This window comes from Durio zibethinus, chromosome 4 (genome assembly GCF_047325235.1).
Source record: "Durio zibethinus cultivar Kanyao isolate XHJ-2024 chromosome 4, ASM4732523v1, whole genome shotgun sequence".
Taxonomy (NCBI): domain Eukaryota; kingdom Viridiplantae; phylum Streptophyta; class Magnoliopsida; order Malvales; family Malvaceae; genus Durio; species Durio zibethinus.
The window spans coordinates 6538358-6556913 of record NC_143165.1 but is presented as its reverse complement, the minus strand read 5'-3'; the positions used below and the strand labels follow the sequence as shown (position 1 = coordinate 6556913).

Below are 18556 nucleotides of genomic sequence, written 5' to 3'. Positions count from 1 at the left end.
ATCATATTGATAAAAAAAATTTATGTTTGATTCAAAATTCAATTTAAATTTAACCGAATTTTAATCTTTAAATTTAAATTTGATTCAAGATAAACTTATTTTATTAAATTTATTTGATAAAAATGAGTTTAATTTCAAATTTAATTATACGTTTAAATTTGAACTCAAATTTAAATTAATATATAAAAATAAAATAATAAATATTTATTAAAAAATAAAAATATATTAAAATTTAAAACTCAATTAATTTTATAAATTAATTGAATTTAATATTAAAATATTTAAATTTAATTAATTTAATAAATTAAATTATTTAAATTCAAACTCAAGTCAATAATTATAATTATAATTCGAGTTTTATATGAAACAATCCTAAATAGCCTGAAAATAAAACTCCCTTCTCCCGCCACGACAAAAGGGCCCACAGTATTCCTTTCCTCTGTCTCTACGCTTTACTTGTCTCTTTTTATAAGGAAAAAACGAAGAAAATTCAAAATCTATATTTCAACACCACATTTTTTTAGAAGGAAAGAAAAAAAGAAATCCATAAATGGACTTACCGGTGATAGATCTAGCAACGTATTTGGAGACCGCTGGGAATCGGGAAGGTGAATCAGCAAAGCGAGCGAGTGAACTCAACGAGTTGTGCCGCGAGGTGAGTCGCCTGCTGAAGGAAACGGGGGCGTTACTGGTTCAGGATCCGCGGTGTACGGCGGAAGACAATGATCGGTTCATTGATATGATGGAGAAGTACTTCGAGAAGCCAGACGAGTTCAAGCGCTTGCAGGAGCGTCCCTATTTACATTACCAGGTCCCCTTTTTCACTCTTTTCCCCCAAAAATAACTTTTTTATTTTATTTTATGCTTCTTTTTATTTCGACTTTTGAGTAGTTTTTGTTTGGCCACCGTAAACTACCATCGAAAATCTTCGGTAGTCGGATGCTTGCTAGAATTTGACTAGCCGCTTAATTTTTTTGTTTTTTTAGAAAATAAGTTAATAATTTTATGTTAGTTTATTTGATTTCTTAGTGTAAGAAAGCGAAACAAATTCGACTGATGTGTGGAAAAGAGAGGAGATTTCTGAAAAGTATGGATGTTTATTGCATTGCCTTGATAAGATTTTATGAGAGCATTCAAGTAATTTATAAATTTTAAAACTTCTTAGTGCCTTATTGAGGTGCTGCCGTATAACTATTACAAATTGACTCAATTACGTTCTTTTGCTTTGTTGAAAAGAAAGAAAAGATGCTAAAATCTCCACCTAACTGAAGGGTTCTATTATATTTCCAAAATGGGGAAATGCTCAAGGAAATATTATTTTGTGGCTTCTTAGTTCTTGCTTGAATAGTTGTTTATATTTTAGTAAAAACCGTATAACATTTTGATTTAAATTTTTATGTAAATGGAGATTACAGGTTGGAGTAACACCAGAGGGAGTGGAAGTGCCAAGAAGCTTGGTCGATGAAGAAATGCAAGAGAAGTTAAGGGCAATGCCTAAAGAGTACCAACCATACACTCCCAAGGGGCCTGATCCCAAGTGGCGATACATGTGGAGAGTGGGCCCTCGCCCTTTCAATACCCGCTTTCAGGTCTCTTATCCTTCTCTTGCAAAAATGTTCGAATATGAAGGTTTATTCTAGTTTCATTAACTTCTACTTTCTTCCCTTGCAGGAACTTAATTCAGAACCTGTCATACCTGAAGGTTTCTCTGAATGGAAAGAGACCATGGACTCTTGGGGATACAAAATGATATCAGCAATAAAGGTGAGTTGATTATTTGACTTGCTTGCCTTTATATGAACCATTTCATCTAAAAACTGAAGTTAGTATGTCTCTATTCTTGCTTAGGCTGTTGCTGAAATGGCAGCAATTGGATTTGGGCTGCCAAAAGACGCATTTACTTCCCTTATGAAGCAGGTATGTAATGTTAACCAGTATCAGATTCAACTTTTTTAGATTTTTAGTTCCTACATTGATGTTTGCCTTTCAACTTACTGCTGTTCATTCTTCTGATATAGAGTATGTGGAATAATAGGGATAGAGAAATGAAGATTGTGAATGGTCTATTTAAAGCTTTGTTGCCATGCAGGCTCACCCATTACTTTTCAGGGTTTTCTCTCTTTCTTTTTTTTCCTTCTTTTTCCTAGTAAGACCTATATATCCCTACTTTTTCATGGTGGGATAAGCATATGGGTGCCACCTTCGTGAAATTCTTTATCTCTCAATGCTAGTAATCATTGTTTTTGAGTCATGGCACGCATCATATTCTTTTTCATTTTTCATTAGGAAACTTATCACTTATCTATCATTTACACTTGACAAGAAATCCTTGTTCCCACCAAATCTAGGGGCCACATCTTCTAGCTCCAACAGGGAGTGACCTCAGACGATATGGGCAGGAGGGCACTGTGTTTGCAGGCTACCACTATGACCTTAACTTTCTAACTATCCATGGCAGAAGTAGGTTCCCTGGTCTAAACATCTGGTTAAGGAATGGGCAAAAGATTGAGGTGAAGGTTCCTATAGGATGTCTTCTAATTCAGGCCGGGAAGCAGGTAAGAACATGAGCACTAATTTCTATTGCTTAATGATGATAATAGTATTGTTTGTGAACTTATTGGCCAACCAAGTTGTTGGCTTTTCTTGGTAAATAATATAATATATTCTCAATAAAAAAACCACTTTCATTGATGCCCTGCTCCAATGATCAGAAAAGTTGGTTTACTTTTTCTGCATGGTGATTTTCCAATCATTGATATTCTCTTCTCGCCATCTTCCCATTTATGTCTTATTATTAGAAAGAATACATAATGCTTTGTGCATTAAGACTGAGAGACATTATTGCTCACTGTAAATGGTCTAGTACCATAGATGGTAGAGAAAATGTAAATAAAAGTCTTGGCTTTTGTGGTTGGGCTTTGCCCTTTGCACCTCTCAGCCATTGGACTGAGGATGAAAAGCTACAGATTCATGAAGTTTTTGAACTTTCTCAATTCTATCATTGTTTTCACCTGTAATTTTTGAAACTTGTGGATGGTGATTAAACTAACTTCTTTCTTGGTTTATTGAGTTAAGCATGATGCATTACACACATAAGTATTTTTTTGCCGTTCCTTTGTCATATGCAGATAGAATGGTTGACTGCTGGTGAGTGCAAAGCTGGCATGCATGAAGTTGTTGTCACAAAGAGGACAATTGATGCTATAAAGTTAGCATCGGAGCAAAATCATAGCCTATGGAGAGTATCCTCTACGGTGAGTGAACTGAAACATATTCTAGCCATCATGTCAGTATTTGAAAAATCAATAATTATGATATATTTTTTGGTCTTGTGCAGTTGTTTGCACACATAGCTTCGGATGCTGTGTTAAAGCCTCTAGGACACTTTGCAGAATCGCCCCTTGCAAGCAAATATCCACCCACATGTGCGGGAGAATTTGTCGAACAAGAGCTTGCAGTAATTAATCTGAAAGGAAATAAAGGGAAATCATGACAAATTGTTTCTTGTTATGTAAGAAATCATACATTATTGTTGTTCAAGAGATGCAAATAATGTTTCATAGGTTTAAATAATTGTTTGCAAGAAAGGTGATTGACATTATGGTATATCAAATGTCACATGGTGTGATTTTTTTATTTATTATTGCAAATTCATTGCCTTGTCGTTTGCTTTATTCAATGTCTCAGTGATTTTCTTGGTGCATAAATTCAATTTCATTGCCATTGTTTGTTTAAACAATAATTGATGCAGTCATTTCACTGTTGAATGTCATGTATGTATAAATATTAAATTAGCACTGATTTAAGAGCATGGATCGCAATTTGTTTTGCCTTTTTCATTTTTGATTGGGGCGGGGGAAGGAGTGAGAGCAGTTATGCTAAGTGCAGTTCAATCTCTACTTCTGAAGCAACCTGATTAGTTTGTGGCTTGGTCAACATCCAGACGATCATAAAACAGGTATTTTCGCGAGTGTTAGAAACTCAAGGAAAGCCATTTTTTATCCAGTGGCATCAATTTCTGATGCAGCAAAATTGACCGTGACAGGGTATGCCTAAGAACAGCTGACTAACATAATCCTTCTCTTTGTCACGTTTTAGCTCTCAGTAACCTGTATCAGTCGCACTCAAAATTTCACAAGTTAAAAAGGGTCTGAAATTTTGGTTTACTAACTGGTTTACCAGTGCAGGAAGTTTAAGTTGATTTCTCTGTGGAAGTCAGATTAAAAGCAGAACTAACATAGAAATGGCATGAAACGTATGATATGTGGTTAGAATTGAGATACCTACTGGCATGACACGAGTGCCATTCATATACATAGATGTCTGCTGTGCAAGACAATTTCCTTGTTAGAGGAAAGCATTCTGAGGGAGAGAAGTTGGGCACAAATATGAAGCTTTTTGACTCCTAGGCTCTTCCATTTTTGGTTTTTGTGTTGGTCCCAACAGGTTTCCTGGAGCAAGGCGAGGGCACTGCTTGTAGCCGCACATTCTTCTCAGCACTTGTGCAGCTAATACCCTGCAGAGCTGCAGTTTCTTCCTTTAGCCCCGTTCCACCAAGTGAGTCCTGCTGCAATGCCATAAAAGCTCTGGGGCAACCTTGTTCGTGTGTTCTTGTAAATGGCCCTCCCATATCTGGTGCTGCAGCTGCCTAAGAAATGCACTGCCAACACAAATAACGAAGAAGAAGCAAGTATGATTTTTACGAGCAAGTCTGTTGAGAGCTCGTGAGAACCTTTCCCAGTTATTGCTATTGGTAAATTGCCCAAATAAAAGGGATATATGGACGTTAAAAATTAAGTATTATTATAATTATGTATAAGCTCGTGGGTTTGGTTTCTGGAACTTCTTCCTTCGGAACTTCTTCTTCTTTTAAATAGATTGCTTAGTTAGTTGCATTTTATAGCTTACTTCCCTTGGTTAGAGTTCATTGTCTCCATTTTCTTTTATAGTAAGTATGTGTCTTCCTTCTCTATGAAGCCATGGTAATGCTTTTTTTAGAAATTTAGGGTCATTGCCAGTCTTTATGAGGCTAAAAGCGTAATTTTAGCTTTAAATTCTTCTTTCTATTAGTTACTAATATTATCTGGCAGTCTTATAAAAATCCCCAAAGGGGAAACATCATTCAGCTAGTGTAAAATAAAACATATACAAATCATATCCTGATGAATTTTAATCTATAAACTTTCCTCATACAAATCATATCTCTTTGCCATTTGCATTAAACCAGTAGCAATATCTTCACTAGACAACAGAATTGAATTATATCCATTACACTTAGTGGAAAAATCCAATAAAGATTTCAGCAAAACACTGCAATTTATCATTACTTTATTAATTTATTTATTTTTATAATTGAGAAAATTCTGTTTGGCCTCAATGGGAGCTGGACAATCAGAACCATATCAGATTGAGTCAGATAGATATTACAAGCTAGATGTTCATGTAAAATACATTAAATCAAATGAAACCAAATTAGTAATGCATTTTAACGATCATACGCGCGCATAACCAATTACGTCACATCCATTGCTTTAGGATATGGCTACTTGTTCATTACATCAATTCCACCCTTTAGTTTGTCACCTTTTTTCTCAATTTCTAATCTATCCTTTTAACTCTGTCCCCTATCCAGTTTTGTTTGTCACTTACATCAACAAAAAATGACAAAAACCAGGTGATAATCAAGCTGATATTGGGGTTGGCATAGAATGTGAATACATTAATCAAATATATAAGATATATAGCCCCTACTAGATCTTACACAAAGGCTCTAGCAGCAAATCTACTTGACATTCACAAGCTCTCTCTCAACACCCTATTATTCCTTCGATGCATTACAAATGACTAGTTAGCAATTTTGCCCCCTTCTCAGCTTTACCCATGTTGTTACTGCTATTGCTATCTGTACAAAAATAAATCAGGTAGAAAGATTTAAATAGGGTTTGTGTTTGCTTGAACAGCTGCACCTGGCTTTCGTATCTGTGAGTGTCTGCAAGAAAAAAGAAACATCATTTTTGTTAGAAGAAGTGCTGGTTCCAGTTTCATGTGAAACTTTTTTTGAGACAGCATCTTTTATTACTACTTACCTTGACCTGCTTCTGAAGATCTTTAATGTACTCAACCGCCATATCTAACATATCTGCTGTGTTTGTTTGCTGTCCAAAAGAAAACAGAGAATTGAGTTCCTCTAATTATTAATATAAATTAAAAAAAAAAAAGGATCTGTATATATAGAGAGAGTGAGTGAGATATATTATAGGGTCAAATAAACTACCTTGTCCATGTTCGGGAAAAGACTTTGGAGTTTCCTCATTCTTTCACTAATCCTTGTTCTTCTCACCTAAATTTGTATACAAATGGAATTGAAGACTGACTGATGAATATGATAAACTCCGGCAAATTTGAAAGGGTACTTATAGTTTGGGTGGGAGTGGGACACTAAGCTCAATCAAGAAAAACTGAGATATGAATGAAGATATAAATGATGAAATTGAATCATATACCCTCTCAGCAATGCTGCGTGGGTGAGTAGCGCAACCTCTTTTTGCTCGAATCTTGCAGGGGACCGAGTCTTGAAACTGCCAAAGCTTTTCTACAACAGCCATCTCCGCATAAGTCTGAGGTAAACTCAAATGGTGTGTTAAAGCAGTAGAACAGTCTCTGCAATCCCGATTCTGATTAAAATTTAATGATATTAGTAATCAAACAAACAATATTGGCAGAATAAAGAAAATCAAGCAAATTGAAATTGCTAGCTACCTGAGTTTGTGATCTGCTTAAACCACAAAACAAGTCTCCATCACTTTCTCTGGCTCTCTTCAGGCCACCGAGCGAAGCATTATTCCAAGAATCAGTCCTCAAGTTGGGTATGAAGTGCCCATTGCTACCATTAACATTGCCCAAGCTTCCATTCTCAGGACCACTCACCCTCACACTTTCGTTCTCAACTTCAGCAATTCGAGGCATTGGCCTTGAACATGAAGATGGCCCAGAGGAAAAGCTGACATGATTACTATACAATCTACTTGTAGATGTAGTTTCATCATTGGTACCATTGCAAGCCCGGCAAGTACTCATTTTTCTGATTCCATTAAAACCTATCATCATTAAGAAGTGCATGGCTATTAGTTTGAAGTAATAATTAACCATAGCATCACCACGAGTAAACAAAAGAAGAAAATTAAAACATAGGAAGCAAGAAATTTCTCTCTAATAAACAAATGAACTTAGAAAGTTGATCAAGAGCATGATAAAAAGGAAAGTACCATTATCTAAGCCTAGGTTGGAGAAAAAATCAGCGGAGGAGGTGCTTTGCCTAGCAAGATTGGAGCCATTTCCATTGCCCAGTTTTGCTTGCATCGAATTCTCCAACCCCAGAGAGCTACTAAGACCAAATGAACTCTCTACGCTATTAGCAACATCAACTGAATTACCATTTGCCAAACTCTGCACCGGTAAGCTTTGATACAGCACTTCTGAACTACTAGAAAAGCCATTCTCTAGAGAAATAGACAGTGAATCTTCTTGCTTCACAGATTTCTCTTCGTATTCTTTCATATCATGGCAATTAGAATTGCCTGAACCATTAGAAGACAACATAAAGAATGTTTCCATTTCAGGACTAGTGGATCGAATATCTCGATAATCTTCGAATTCCGTACCACTTGCGGTGACACTACCGTTGACAAGGTTCTCATGGAATGAGCTTGGCGCCGAGCGATAGCAAGTTAGACCAGAATTATACTGGTGGTGTTGTTGAAGATAGTGACTCGTATCCATGATTTCTTGGTTCTTTCTCAGTTCTGCTTCTGGAAACTTGAAATTAGAGCTATATAAAACACTCATGTCTTTTGATGATTAATCCTGCGAACAACCAAAACCATACGTCAATGATCATTCAATTCCAACCCATTTTTTTTTCCTTTTATGTTAGATTTCATGCGAAGCATGAAGCACAAGTTATTTAACGAATATCCATACCTGAATTATTATAGAAGATTCCAATTGTGAAGGTTGCTTGATCTTCTCAATTAAGTTCCTGACTTCTAAACTTTGCTTAAACTTCTGAAGCTTGCTTCTTCCTCAGAATTGGAGAAGACACGCAATAGCTGCCTAAAGATAAGGTAAAAGAAATTACATCTCAGGGAGACTCCCCATTGAAAACTTCTTGCATTCACACCAACCTTGATATAGTATTCAATGTTAAAGATTAAGCTCTAATTAAACACTGAAATAAATGGGTCATGGATGGAATAGTGTACAAGAAAAGTAAACCGTTTTTTCGTTAATTTAATATCTTTCTTGAATTTTGACCGTTTTGCTTCAAGACAAAATAATCCTCAAAGAGCAAAGCAGATATATAAACATGTACGTACAGGTTTTATACAAGAGGAAGCAGCGTTTATCAATCGAAGCACCTGCCGCTTTATGGGTCTGAATCTAAACAACTCTTTCTTTTAACTGCAGAGAACACTGAAATTGAGGAAAACCAAAAGAGAGAGTAGAACTAAAAAGAAAGGAGGAAAGGGCAGCAGAGGCTAAGAATCTTGTCTCCCCTTGAGGTACATGTTATGAACTATACTGTTTCGCAAACACCACAGATATGGAGTACTTATAGCGGACATGGCAATGATGATGTAATGTGGACCATGTTACACTACATGCAATAATAAGCAAATTGGTTGACTAAACTACCCTGAATTTGAGTTGAAATTACAGGCTCCAAGGATGCTTCAGCGAACCAGCATCTGTTCGTGGAAACAGAAAACGATGTTTTGTGCAAACAGACAGATGATGCTATTTTTACATTTTTTGTAATGGATTTGTTTCATCAATTGAGAAAAGTTAGAAAACAACCTTACCTGGACTTGAAAGCGCATGATGCTTTGCCTAGTGGTCAAGCTAAGCGTGTCAAGTCTAAGATGGTAGGTTAAGTTAGTGCGCGTGAAGTGAATGGGGGCCTCTTTGGGTCAATGGAAATCTCAGATCTCAATCTTGCAGTTGTAGGGCACTTTACTTCTTATCTTTTGTGAGAATAAATAAAGTAACAATAATATAATATAAAAACATTTGGCAGCCTTATCCATTTACAAATTCCTGATTTCTGATGCCGCTGGCTGGCTCATTGTTTCTTCGATGAGCTATATTTTGTAGTATTCACAGCGGTTTTGAAATTCAAAGTCTTCTGGTTGGGATTGGTTGCTGAGAAATTGCATTTAATACTCGGCTAAGATCGGTTTGTTTGCGAGAAAAATCCAAGATAGGTTATTCAATACTTTATATTAAAGCAAGATACATCCTCGTGAACTCAAATCCAAAACTTTACGTTAAAAATAATTATTTTTATCAATTGAATTAATCTCTAATTGATAAATAGAATCAAATATTTTTTTAGAGTTGGTTCTAAAATTGATCATGAATGAAAGTTTCAACAACTGCACCGTCTGGTAAAGTGTTAATTCTTAATTTAAATCGTCATAATTCAATATTTAATGTATATCATATGATTAAAATGAAAATTGGTGAACAGCAAAGAAATTCCAGTCTTGCTGGAATTAGATGAGTTGACATAGCAAATAGCAATATTTTAAAAGTGTTAACTTTCCCTTATCTTCACATCATTGATTGTATAGGACATGTTGAGTTGAGTTTTTTGACATTGTCACGAGACAAATATCAAAGTTCAATGGATGTTTAGAAAAAAGACAAAATCAGACAGGTTGTTTCTTAATTAATTTTGCCTATTTATCAACGGAAATTAACCCTAATTCTAATTGCTTAGTTATAAAAGCATCAATCAATCAAAACAAAAACCAAAACCAAAACCAAAACCAAAACCCTTTCCTACCTTCTTATACTGATTTGTGATTTATGTTTATATTAATTTTATTATATATATATATTATGAATTTCATCAATCAACGTTCAAACAAAGTTACTAATTGCTAATAGTAATGAAAGCAATTTCCATTAGTTTCATAATCAGCTCATTAATGAGTAAACCACCATGCATGCTGATCTCATGATCTAAATTAATTATCCATGCCTCCTCTTACACCAAGTAATGAGTTGACGTTGATACCAATGTAAACCCTCTTAACTCTTAATTAACGAAAGAAAAGAAAGAAAGTCATTCATCCAAAACAAACAAACAAAAAAAAAAAAAAATGGGTCGACCATCTTATTTCCAACTTATGTCGGTAGAAGAAGAATATATACTTTCAACTTACAATACAGGAAACTGAAAAACAAATCGTGGTTTCTGTTTTTGTCCTGTGAGCCGTTAGTAATAGGTCTATTAAAGTTGATGTCTAAGCGTCTAAGCTGTGGTTTTATGGAGTTTCACGTTAACTTAAATCATCCATAGCATGTCTTATGTCTGAAAAAAATAATATAGGAAACATTAGCTTGCTTTTTTAAAAAAAAAAAAAAATGGTATGGAAGTCAAAATTAGGTTAGTTATGCTTAATTAAGTCAAATCTCCTTTTCCAAATGAGATTTTCTTTGGAATTTAATTTATCTTTTACTATCATTAATCTTTCATTGATAACTGTTAAAAACTACAATACAATTATTTATCAAAGGCAAGAGCTGGCATAAGATGTACGTTCCAATTAGATATAGAAGATCGATGAATGCGAATCTATTGAAGAAAAACACAGGTTAAAAGCTAAAAGCAAGATTATGATGAAGATTTCAGCCTTTTAAGACCTAATTTTGTATGTTATTCTTCCACCAATCAAACAAATTTAATGAAAGAGCCCTTTTTTAGTTTAGTGGTAACCAGCAAACGGAGGGATATCATTATGGTGATTGGAGCAGCAACATATTCTCTAGTTAGATGATGATGATGAAGAGGTTAGATATTGGTGATAGAAAGCTGAAGCATTTGTTCGCTAATATTATGTTGGAATATCTTCCATTTTTTGGAGTACTTTTTTCTCTATCAAAATACCTAATCAAACAAATACTTTTGTTCCTAAATATATGCCACATATATCTACCGTTTTGATGGAAGTAAAGAACATTTTAGACAGAAGAAAATTATCTGGTAAGCACTTTATGGTTCTGCATGACAGGAAAGAGCCACAGTTTTCTATGCAATTAATTTCAAAATACATATAGTAGTTCTTATATAAATATATAATGAATAAGAAAGGATACTCATATTCAAAAGTTGTTTATAATAAATCTTCAAGTAAAGCTTGTTTAAGCTAGCTGTACCTTTGAAATAATATTAATCGCAGCTGCAAGCATGATCTGTGGAGCCACGTTGGATAACTCTCGAGGGAAGTTCAAATTATGCTTTCTTTTATCAATAGTAAACACTAGTAGTATTATTTTGCAAACATTGGTCAGATCATAGATAGAGTAATAGTATTTTGGTGCGTAGCTTGGTTTTATTTCCTTATTTCTGAGAAAGTTTTTCATTTTAGATTTATGAATTCAAGTGGCAGTGACAGGGAGGGCGGAAGTAAAAATTAAGGAGATGGGTGAGGTTCTTTTCCATCAGTATCAGGAAGAGGGAATCGTTAAATCTAGAAAACCAAAAAGAAAAAGTGACATACAAGCAGAAGCAGAAGCAGTGAACCAAAAATTTGTTCCATGCCAAGAATAGACGAATTTATACTGCCTTGCATGGGCTTGTGCATTTAGGGATGAGTTGTTAACGTCTACTTTGGAGCATTTACGTCATGGTGTTGATAGCTAGTATAGTACATATCCTGTTCCTGGGTGGCATATTCCCAACCAACACTTTTATTCTCTTTTTATTTTGACATCTTGTTGAATTGTAATGGAACCCCAAGCATCTCCCAACTTTGGGTCCTGAAAAGTTCACCTCAAAATGAACCAGGGTCTGCTAATAATTCTTATGTAAGGTGAGAATTCGGATAATCCCCATCAGGGGGGGCTAACTGCTTAGGCTAATCACTATTCACTACTCACCAAAAAAAAAAAGAAAAAGTAAAGAGTTTCAGATACGATACTTCGTTAAACTTGTATATCTGAGAGTTTGTGGAGGGTAACCGAGCCACATGAAAGTTGTATTTTATTCTTTCAATATGACACTTGTCATCCGGCGAATCAAACCGATGATTAAAAGAATGAGGTTCGTTTACGGCTACATCAAATGCATCAGGATACACAGTCATTCTGCCTTCACTCAAATGCTAAGTGATTCATTAACACTGCTCAGACCACAGAGAGACAGAGTGAGGATGAGCTGGGTTATTCTATTTGTACAGGGGGTTTTTAAAGGAAAATAAAGCTGCCAATACAAAACAGTTGTAGCCTTTCTTCAATGGCCTATGCCTCTAGTGGATAGCCAAAAAATGGCTAAATGAAGGCGGAATTAAGTGCCTAACATAGAAGGACCTGCCAAGATTAGTAAGCATAGCTTCCTAATCATTCCATACATGATTTCCCTTTATTGATACTAGGAGACAGATAATGATTGAAATCACCCGTTAACAGTCTTGGGTAGAAACACCATTTGTCATTCAACACTGAATAAACGTAACATAAATAAAGGCAATCTCCATCGAAAAGTTTAAGTCACAAAATAAAATTAAAAAAAATAATACAATAAGCACGTTTAACTCTTATGTTATTCCTCCAACCAGCCACCACAAGTAGGTTTCTTCCACAACTTTGTTCAATAGTATGCTTTTCGAGGATTGTTCTGCACAAAAGACCAATATTGGATCAAGTCGAATAATCCTCAATCATAGTAACTTCAGGGGGGAAATATTAACTCTGTTGGACAGTCAACATAAGATTTGTACCACAGGCTAAAAAGAATCTTATAATTAGAAAAGGAACAAGGCATGAATCAAATACCAAAGGATTTGGTCTATGTCGATAACCAAGCATCATTCGCTTCTTATACTGCTCATATATATCATCTTCTGGAGTCACCTCTCCAGGATGATGGGCACCAACCCCCAAATTGTTCATCTTTACATCACCAGCCATGATTGGATCTGAAATACCATTTTTGGAGCTCCCTAAACCCTCACCTGAAAACCATGCAGCAAAGGTATTAAACTTCTCACTAAAGAGAATAACGGATGCAACTCATAACAAAAGGCAAATATCTTTTTTCTTTTTTTTTTTTTGTTGGCAGCGGTAGTCCAAGGACTCAAATCATTTCAGAAACACAATCAGATCTGCTTAAGAGCACATAACATATGAAAGCAATCAAGCATGCTTCACTAAACTGCAGTGAATAGAGCTGAAAGGAAATTCACCATCTGAAGCAATCTGACTAAGAAAAATAAGGTCGCCTCTACTAAGCTCACAGCATGAATACAAGCAAGCTAATAAACTTGTGAAGTTCACAAACCTCTTTAAGCTTGATACAAGATGTGTATTTAATAAATAGTTGCTAATACTACCACAAAGGCAAAATGAACAATAAGAAAAGAATGCTGGCATTTGTATCATCACTTGATTGCAAAGTACAGAAAAGAATAACTGCCACAAGCTTTACATCCTTCTTCTGTGATGATCTCAGTTCTTATGATCCATTATTTATACCAGAATTTAAAATAGAGCTTGAATATAGGTTAGGTTAACACAGGCCAGAGATGAGCATGCACTCAAGTGTGTGAGAATGAGAGAGTAGATAAAAAGCACCTTCTTTCCAGCCCATTTTCGACAAGAGTTTATGCCCAACATTATCAGATTGAATCTTTGCCTTCTCTGCGGTCTCCTTTGCAGCTTTATGTGCAGCAGCATCATTGCAGGCAGCCATGAACTTTTCAAGCTCTTCCTGTGGGATATAATCACCCATGTGATGACCTTTCTTCACAGGAGCTGCTAAGCCAACAGAATAAGGATAATGTGTTTTGGCACTAAGGAAAAGAAAACAAATCCTGCCCATATGAACAAACAAGCACACACACATTTAATTTCAATCAGGATAAAATTCACCTTGAAGTGAAGGAGGTGGCGGCATCTCATCTTTGGACTGCTTAGGCAGTCTCATCTTCTCTTCCTGAGCAGCCTTCTTCATGTAAAACTCCATCATTGCTATAGGATCTGCACCAGGTGGTGCACTGGATGGGCCTGCCATTTAGAAAAACGGGTATATATAACATCAGGTAAACAAAATTGTCCGTTCATAATGTCTGTTGGTATCAAAATCCAACAGCAAGGTTATAATATTCTAAGGTTGTTTATACTAAACTGACTACAGAAGGATGATTTAACAAAAATTATGATTTTTACATTAATAGACAGTCATTGGTGTAGATTAGTATTAAATAGTACAGTTACTATTAAAACCCAATAGCAGGACAATAACACTTTCATTCATTTTACTTAGAAGAAACCATGATCAACAACCTTTAAACAGACAGATAGACATAGAGTATACATTTGAAGAATTTGCTAGACAAATGAAACACAGACAATTTTTAGTTCAAAAATCTTGATAACCCTAGACATTTCAAGCCAAGGAAAGCCAAACTCATATGCATCCCCAAAAAAAAAACCTAACAGCAGTATCTCAAGCATCATCACCTGCTTTTCTCACTGAAGTCACAGAAGATCTAGGCTCCTCATTATTCTCATACAAAGCAGAGGCAGGCATTTGATAACTTGATTTCTGCAGAGCTGACCTAAGAGAACTGCTTGTGGACTTAGAAGCTGAAATGCTGATACCACCTATATAAAGCATCCATCATGTTATTAGAGAAGGATGAGGCATATCCCCTTCTAATATTCAACAATCTTATATTTGTTAAGATTCATGAAGTCATTTCTAGCCTAATTGTGCATGAACAGTAACTCCAATCTTTATTATCTGGTGCAGAACTGAAAATTGAAGTAACAAGAAAGAAATAATAGCAAAAGGAACTCTTAACATAAAAAAAAACATTCCACAAAAAATTCCAGTTAAAACTCTAAGCATACAACTACAATAAAGTTCTAAGCACACAACTACAATAAAGCTCTAAGCACACAACTACAAAGAGTTGCTAACTAACACTATGGCTAGGGGGAGAAAAGATGCTAAACACCTTGAGAAGTTTGTGATTCCTTGTTCTGTAAAAGAGCTTTTTCCTCTTCAGCAAGCTGGTATTCGTAGTATTTGTAATCAGAACAGCTCTCATCAAAAAGGAATCTGGGAACAGTAAAATATCAAATATTTACACCAAACACGGGAACCAAAAATAAAGAGAAAAAAAAAAAAATGCTCTCATACATATGGACACAGAGCATACTGTGCCAAAAAGATTGATGCGAAAGTGAACATACTTGAAAGGTGTGTCTCCAGGGTTTTTTTGACGAGTAATATTTTCAAACTGCCTTCCATTTTTGGCAACAAAACTTGCTAGTTTGTCTGCAACTTTCTTCACAGTAGGATCACTTGGGGAAGGTGGTGCTGCATATCACTTATAAAACTGATTAATACCGAGAGCATGAAGAAGAGAAAGCAAATTACTCTTGTAGCAGGCGTGCCACATATTCCAAATCTTTCATTGAACATCTCTTTCCACCAATGTTGATTGGTACTTAAGGTATAAGCTGCATTCATGAGACAAGAAATATTCAAGAATGTTTGGCCCTCTTCATCCACCACTTTAAGATCAGAGAAGATGGCCAGATGACTTCATAAATCACAGCAGTTAATGAAGGGGACTATTTAACTTTCCTTTATGAGAAGAGAAAAGAGGAATTATTATCTAGACCTCTATTTAAGTCAGTGAGAACATAACGGCAAGCAAAATAAATTAGTAATTCAAACATTCATGAGGCCATTCTAGTTGGAAATGTATCCAACATGCAGCCTAAAAATGTAAAGTCCTTATGGACCATCAAGTCACCAAAAGTAACACAACAAGATAAATAAAAGCAGCAATTACCAACATCCACTTGTTTTGATGCTTGTTCAGAGGCATCTAATTGACCCAACTTTTGCCGTTTAACAGACGTGTCATCTGACAACTTTCCTGCAGCTTGGTCCTCATCATCCTCATCTTCAGCCAACTTAACAGGAGGTGCCACAAGCTTTGATTTCTGTTTCAAGCTGAATGCAAGTTTGCCTCCAGAAGGAGTTTGGGTGGTCTTGCGTGCATCATTCGGCTTATATTCCATGGCTAGTTTGTTAAGAGCAATAGCAGGCTTGGGAGCTGAAGAACCTTTTACAATTTTGGGGGGTCTAGATTCCTCTAAAGCTACAGCTTTGTCTTTTTCATCCTTCTGTTGTTGAAGCTGTTTAAACTTCTCCATGAAGGAACCATCATTAACAAAAAGGCTAGATGGCACTCCTTTCTCCATTAGCAAAGAGCCAACAACACTCCAAACGCTGTTCAGGAAGTCACTGCTGGACACGTAAAGTCTCCAAGATATTTAGATATTAAAGTGGGCCTTAAGGTCAGACCGTTATAAACACAGTATGACGCAAAAGAAAGACCAAAATATGCTCAGCCGTTAAACATGAAAAAAAACATCAAATTCACATCGGCAAAAGCAGAACCGAAAATTAAGTCTACTTTTGAATAACACACAACATAAATACAACATGAAAAAGATGGTATTTGCCAATGACAACTAACAAATGATCAATCAGATTCTCCTAGACAATGTTTGGTGCATAAGATGATGGATAAAATAGGATGATAATCATCTTGTATTATGTTTGATTTATATCTAAAAAAAGGATAGGATTGCAAGGAGGATTAATCATCCTCTTGTAATAGAATGATTCAATTCTTCTGGAGAAAATTATTTTTAATCCAAGAGATTGAACTTACATGTTCTATTATACCCTTAAAAATTACATCAACTATCAATAAAAAAAATTATCCTATCGTAATCCTTACATACACCGAACACAAACACAAGATAAGATGCCATCTTTTAATATAATCATATCAATAATATCCTCTCCTATCATAATCTTATATACCAAACACACCCTTAAAACTTAATTTAGCAAATTTTTCAAAAAGAAAAAAGAGATTACTTTTATCAAGGCATAATTTTTCTGTTAAACTTAAGTCTTATTTGATAAAATCACCCTATGTATTACAAATTTCTTTTATGACAACCAACAACAGCAAAATAGATGCAGATCTATGAAGAACGGGCAGCATCCGATCCGTCGGAATGCATATCCAACGGCGGTCATATACGGAATAAAACAATTACAAAAATTTTTATTAGATCCCAGTTAACAGAAACCTCAGAAACAGGAAAAAGAAAAGAAAAGGGATAACACCGGCGCCGACAAATCGGCGGTGGCGGCAGCGCCTTGACCAAAGGAGAATTGACGGAACGCAAGACTCACCTGGTGAGGAGATACTATTGTCGTTTTGATCTGAGCCTTCCAATCAGAAAACAAGAGAGAGAATGAAAAATACAACTAATAATAACTTTTTCTTTTTTTTATTTCTTTGCCAATATTTATATTTGATAGTTAAAGCGGGTTAGGTTTGAAACACAAGAAAGGCACTTTTAGTTTTATTTATTTATTTATTATTTACTAAAGCATAAGGCCACTCCTCTTCAATGGGTCACTTCACCACAAAAAATATTATTATTATTATGTTGGATCAGTATCGAGTCAGTGTCTAAAGTTCGAGCCCAATGGGTTGCAGTGTGCCCGCAACCATGGGATGCTTGAAATAACTAGCAAAGCTCAAACTTCGTTGAGCCCAAACACAAATGTACATATCCATATAACCTGACCCATGTAATCAAAATCAAATCTAATCTAATCTGGCACTTTTGCATTTACTAGCATGCACTTCGAAACTTTTTAACGGATTGCCATTTTCCGACTGACCAGTAAAGTAATGGCTAAATTAAATTGTGTAAAAACCTAACTAACCCAACGCAAGGCCAAGATCATGTGCCCATGTTCCGTTCAAAATAATAATAATAATAATAATAATTTCAACGATTCAATGAGGATTGGGTTTGTTTGTCTTTTGCAATTGCATGTGAGCTCTTTGAATCATGTCCGACTCGGGATGACACCATCCCATGTTATCTCATCTGCTCCAACCTGGGTAAAGGGCCCATACTTTAATCAGTGTGTCGGAGGTTGGGCCAATTTAGACACGTGGCGCCTTACCGACCAATTGATCTTTGACCTCAGCCCTCAAGGCTCAAGCTAGGCTCAAACAAGCTAATTATTTATAAATTTCTCCCATCCCTTCACCTTCAGCACCTCAAATCTTAATTTCAACAGTGTTTATGCCAAACATTAATGCTTAGATAGAAGCTTAATTATATAGATTCTGAAGAGTTAAACAAAGTGATTGATGGACAATGGCATTAGCAAGGGGCATGCTTTGCGTGGTATGCAGGAGGAAAGTTTGCGAGCTGGAAATTTGTGATAGAAGGCAAATCGTAATAAAGGCTACACAGTACAAAATATGAATGCGAATGGCACTTCAAGATGGAAGTAGGCAGCAACCACAACCGCATCATGCTTAATTAGTAAGACGTTGACACTGTAAATTTAATTAATATTCTTGATTAAAGCCTACATGGGCATGGGCATGGCCATAGTTTTTTTATTATTATTTTTCAATAACTT

The 18556-nt window shown here is 35.6% G+C and overlaps 4 protein-coding genes across 10 annotated transcripts; 2 read left to right on the top strand and 2 right to left on the bottom strand.

Moving 5' to 3' along the window:
• The first annotated feature begins 422 nt into the window (after nt 1-422).
• On the top strand, nt 423-3674 carry LOC111287459 (2-oxoglutarate (2OG) and Fe(II)-dependent oxygenase superfamily protein). The gene is made up of 7 exons (XM_022878042.2): nt 423-811; nt 1416-1589; nt 1672-1764; nt 1849-1917; nt 2349-2555; nt 3129-3254; nt 3338-3674. Exons 1-7 carry the CDS (start codon nt 551-553, stop codon nt 3491-3493), a joined length of 1086 nt encoding a protein of 361 aa, XP_022733777.2. The 5' UTR covers nt 423-550; the 3' UTR covers nt 3494-3674.
• Nucleotides 3379-4815, top strand: LOC149519069 (uncharacterized). The gene is made up of 2 exons (XM_089759299.1): nt 3379-3511; nt 4447-4815. The coding sequence occupies exons 1-2, from the start codon at nt 3490-3492 to the stop codon at nt 4650-4652; spliced, it is 228 nt and encodes a 75-aa protein (XP_089615425.1). The 5' UTR covers nt 3379-3489; the 3' UTR covers nt 4653-4815.
• An 846-nt stretch (nt 4816-5661) lies between these two features.
• On the bottom strand, nt 5662-8775 carry LOC111287458 (uncharacterized). Of its 2 annotated transcripts, none has more exons than XM_022878040.2 (8): nt 8376-8775; nt 7981-8112; nt 7266-7863; nt 6760-7097; nt 6504-6674; nt 6275-6340; nt 6087-6155; nt 5662-5989 (listed from the first exon to the last, which is right to left on the bottom strand). In XM_022878040.2, the coding sequence occupies exons 3-8, from the start codon at nt 7843-7845 to the stop codon at nt 5918-5920; spliced, it is 1296 nt and encodes a 431-aa protein (XP_022733775.1). In that variant the 5' UTR covers nt 7846-7863; nt 7981-8112; nt 8376-8775; the 3' UTR covers nt 5662-5917. The 2 variants fall into 2 exon arrangements, with proteins under 2 accessions (XP_022733775.1, XP_022733776.1); XM_022878041.2 differs by having other exon boundaries at nt 7981-8108; nt 8376-8553.
• A 3676-nt stretch (nt 8776-12451) lies between these two features.
• On the bottom strand, nt 12452-17382 carry LOC111287221 (SURP and G-patch domain-containing protein 1-like protein). 6 transcript variants are annotated; one of them, XM_089759295.1, is made up of 9 exons: nt 17300-17382; nt 15873-16348; nt 15265-15391; nt 15027-15130; nt 14527-14670; nt 13936-14070; nt 13639-13821; nt 12841-13019; nt 12452-12682 (listed from the first exon to the last, which is right to left on the bottom strand). In XM_089759295.1, the coding sequence occupies exons 2-9, from the start codon at nt 16285-16287 to the stop codon at nt 12656-12658; spliced, it is 1314 nt and encodes a 437-aa protein (XP_089615421.1). In that variant the 5' UTR covers nt 16288-16348; nt 17300-17382; the 3' UTR covers nt 12452-12655. The 6 variants fall into 6 exon arrangements, with proteins under 6 accessions (XP_089615421.1, XP_089615419.1, XP_089615422.1 ...); XM_089759293.1 differs by having other exon boundaries at nt 15873-16333; XM_089759296.1 differs by having other exon boundaries at nt 13639-13818; nt 15873-16333.
• Between the last annotated feature and the right edge of the window lie 1174 nt (nt 17383-18556).

What these genes read in the sequence shown, in the direction of transcription:
- LOC149519069 (XM_089759299.1), top strand. Translation starts at nt 3,490, where the DNA reads ATGACAAATTGTTTCTTGTTAT. An exon ending in GACAAATTGTTTCTTGTTAT is followed by an intron (nt 3,512 to 4,446) that starts GTAAGAAATCAT and finishes TGGTCCCAACAG; the next exon opens with GTTTCCTGGAGCAAGGCGAG.
- LOC111287221 (XM_089759295.1), bottom strand. Translation starts at nt 16,287, where the DNA reads ATGGAGAAAGGAGTGCCATCTAGCCTTTTTGTTAATGATGGTTCCTTC. An exon ending in ATCAAAACAAGTGGATGTTG is followed by an intron (nt 15,392 to 15,872) that starts GTAATTGCTGCT and finishes AGTGATATGCAG; the next exon opens with CACCACCTTCCCCAAGTGAT. An exon ending in GACATAGACCAAATCCTTTG is followed by an intron (nt 12,683 to 12,840) that starts GTATTTGATTCA and finishes TCTTTTGTGCAG; the next exon opens with AACAATCCTCGAAAAGCATA.
- LOC111287459 (XM_022878042.2), top strand. Translation starts at nt 551, where the DNA reads ATGGACTTACCGGTGATAGATCTAGCAACGTATTTGGAGACCGCTGGG. An exon ending in CTTTCAATACCCGCTTTCAG is followed by an intron (nt 1,590 to 1,671) that starts GTCTCTTATCCT and finishes CTTCCCTTGCAG; the next exon opens with GAACTTAATTCAGAACCTGT. An exon ending in TATGGAGAGTATCCTCTACG is followed by an intron (nt 3,255 to 3,337) that starts GTGAGTGAACTG and finishes GGTCTTGTGCAG; the next exon opens with TTGTTTGCACACATAGCTTC.
- LOC111287458 (XM_022878040.2), bottom strand. Translation starts at nt 7,845, where the DNA reads ATGAGTGTTTTATATAGCTCTAATTTCAAGTTTCCAGAAGCAGAACTG. An exon ending in CAACCTAGGCTTAGATAATG is followed by an intron (nt 7,098 to 7,265) that starts GTACTTTCCTTT and finishes TAATGATGATAG; the next exon opens with GTTTTAATGGAATCAGAAAA. An exon ending in CACGCAGCATTGCTGAGAGG is followed by an intron (nt 6,341 to 6,503) that starts GTATATGATTCA and finishes ATACAAATTTAG; the next exon opens with GTGAGAAGAACAAGGATTAG.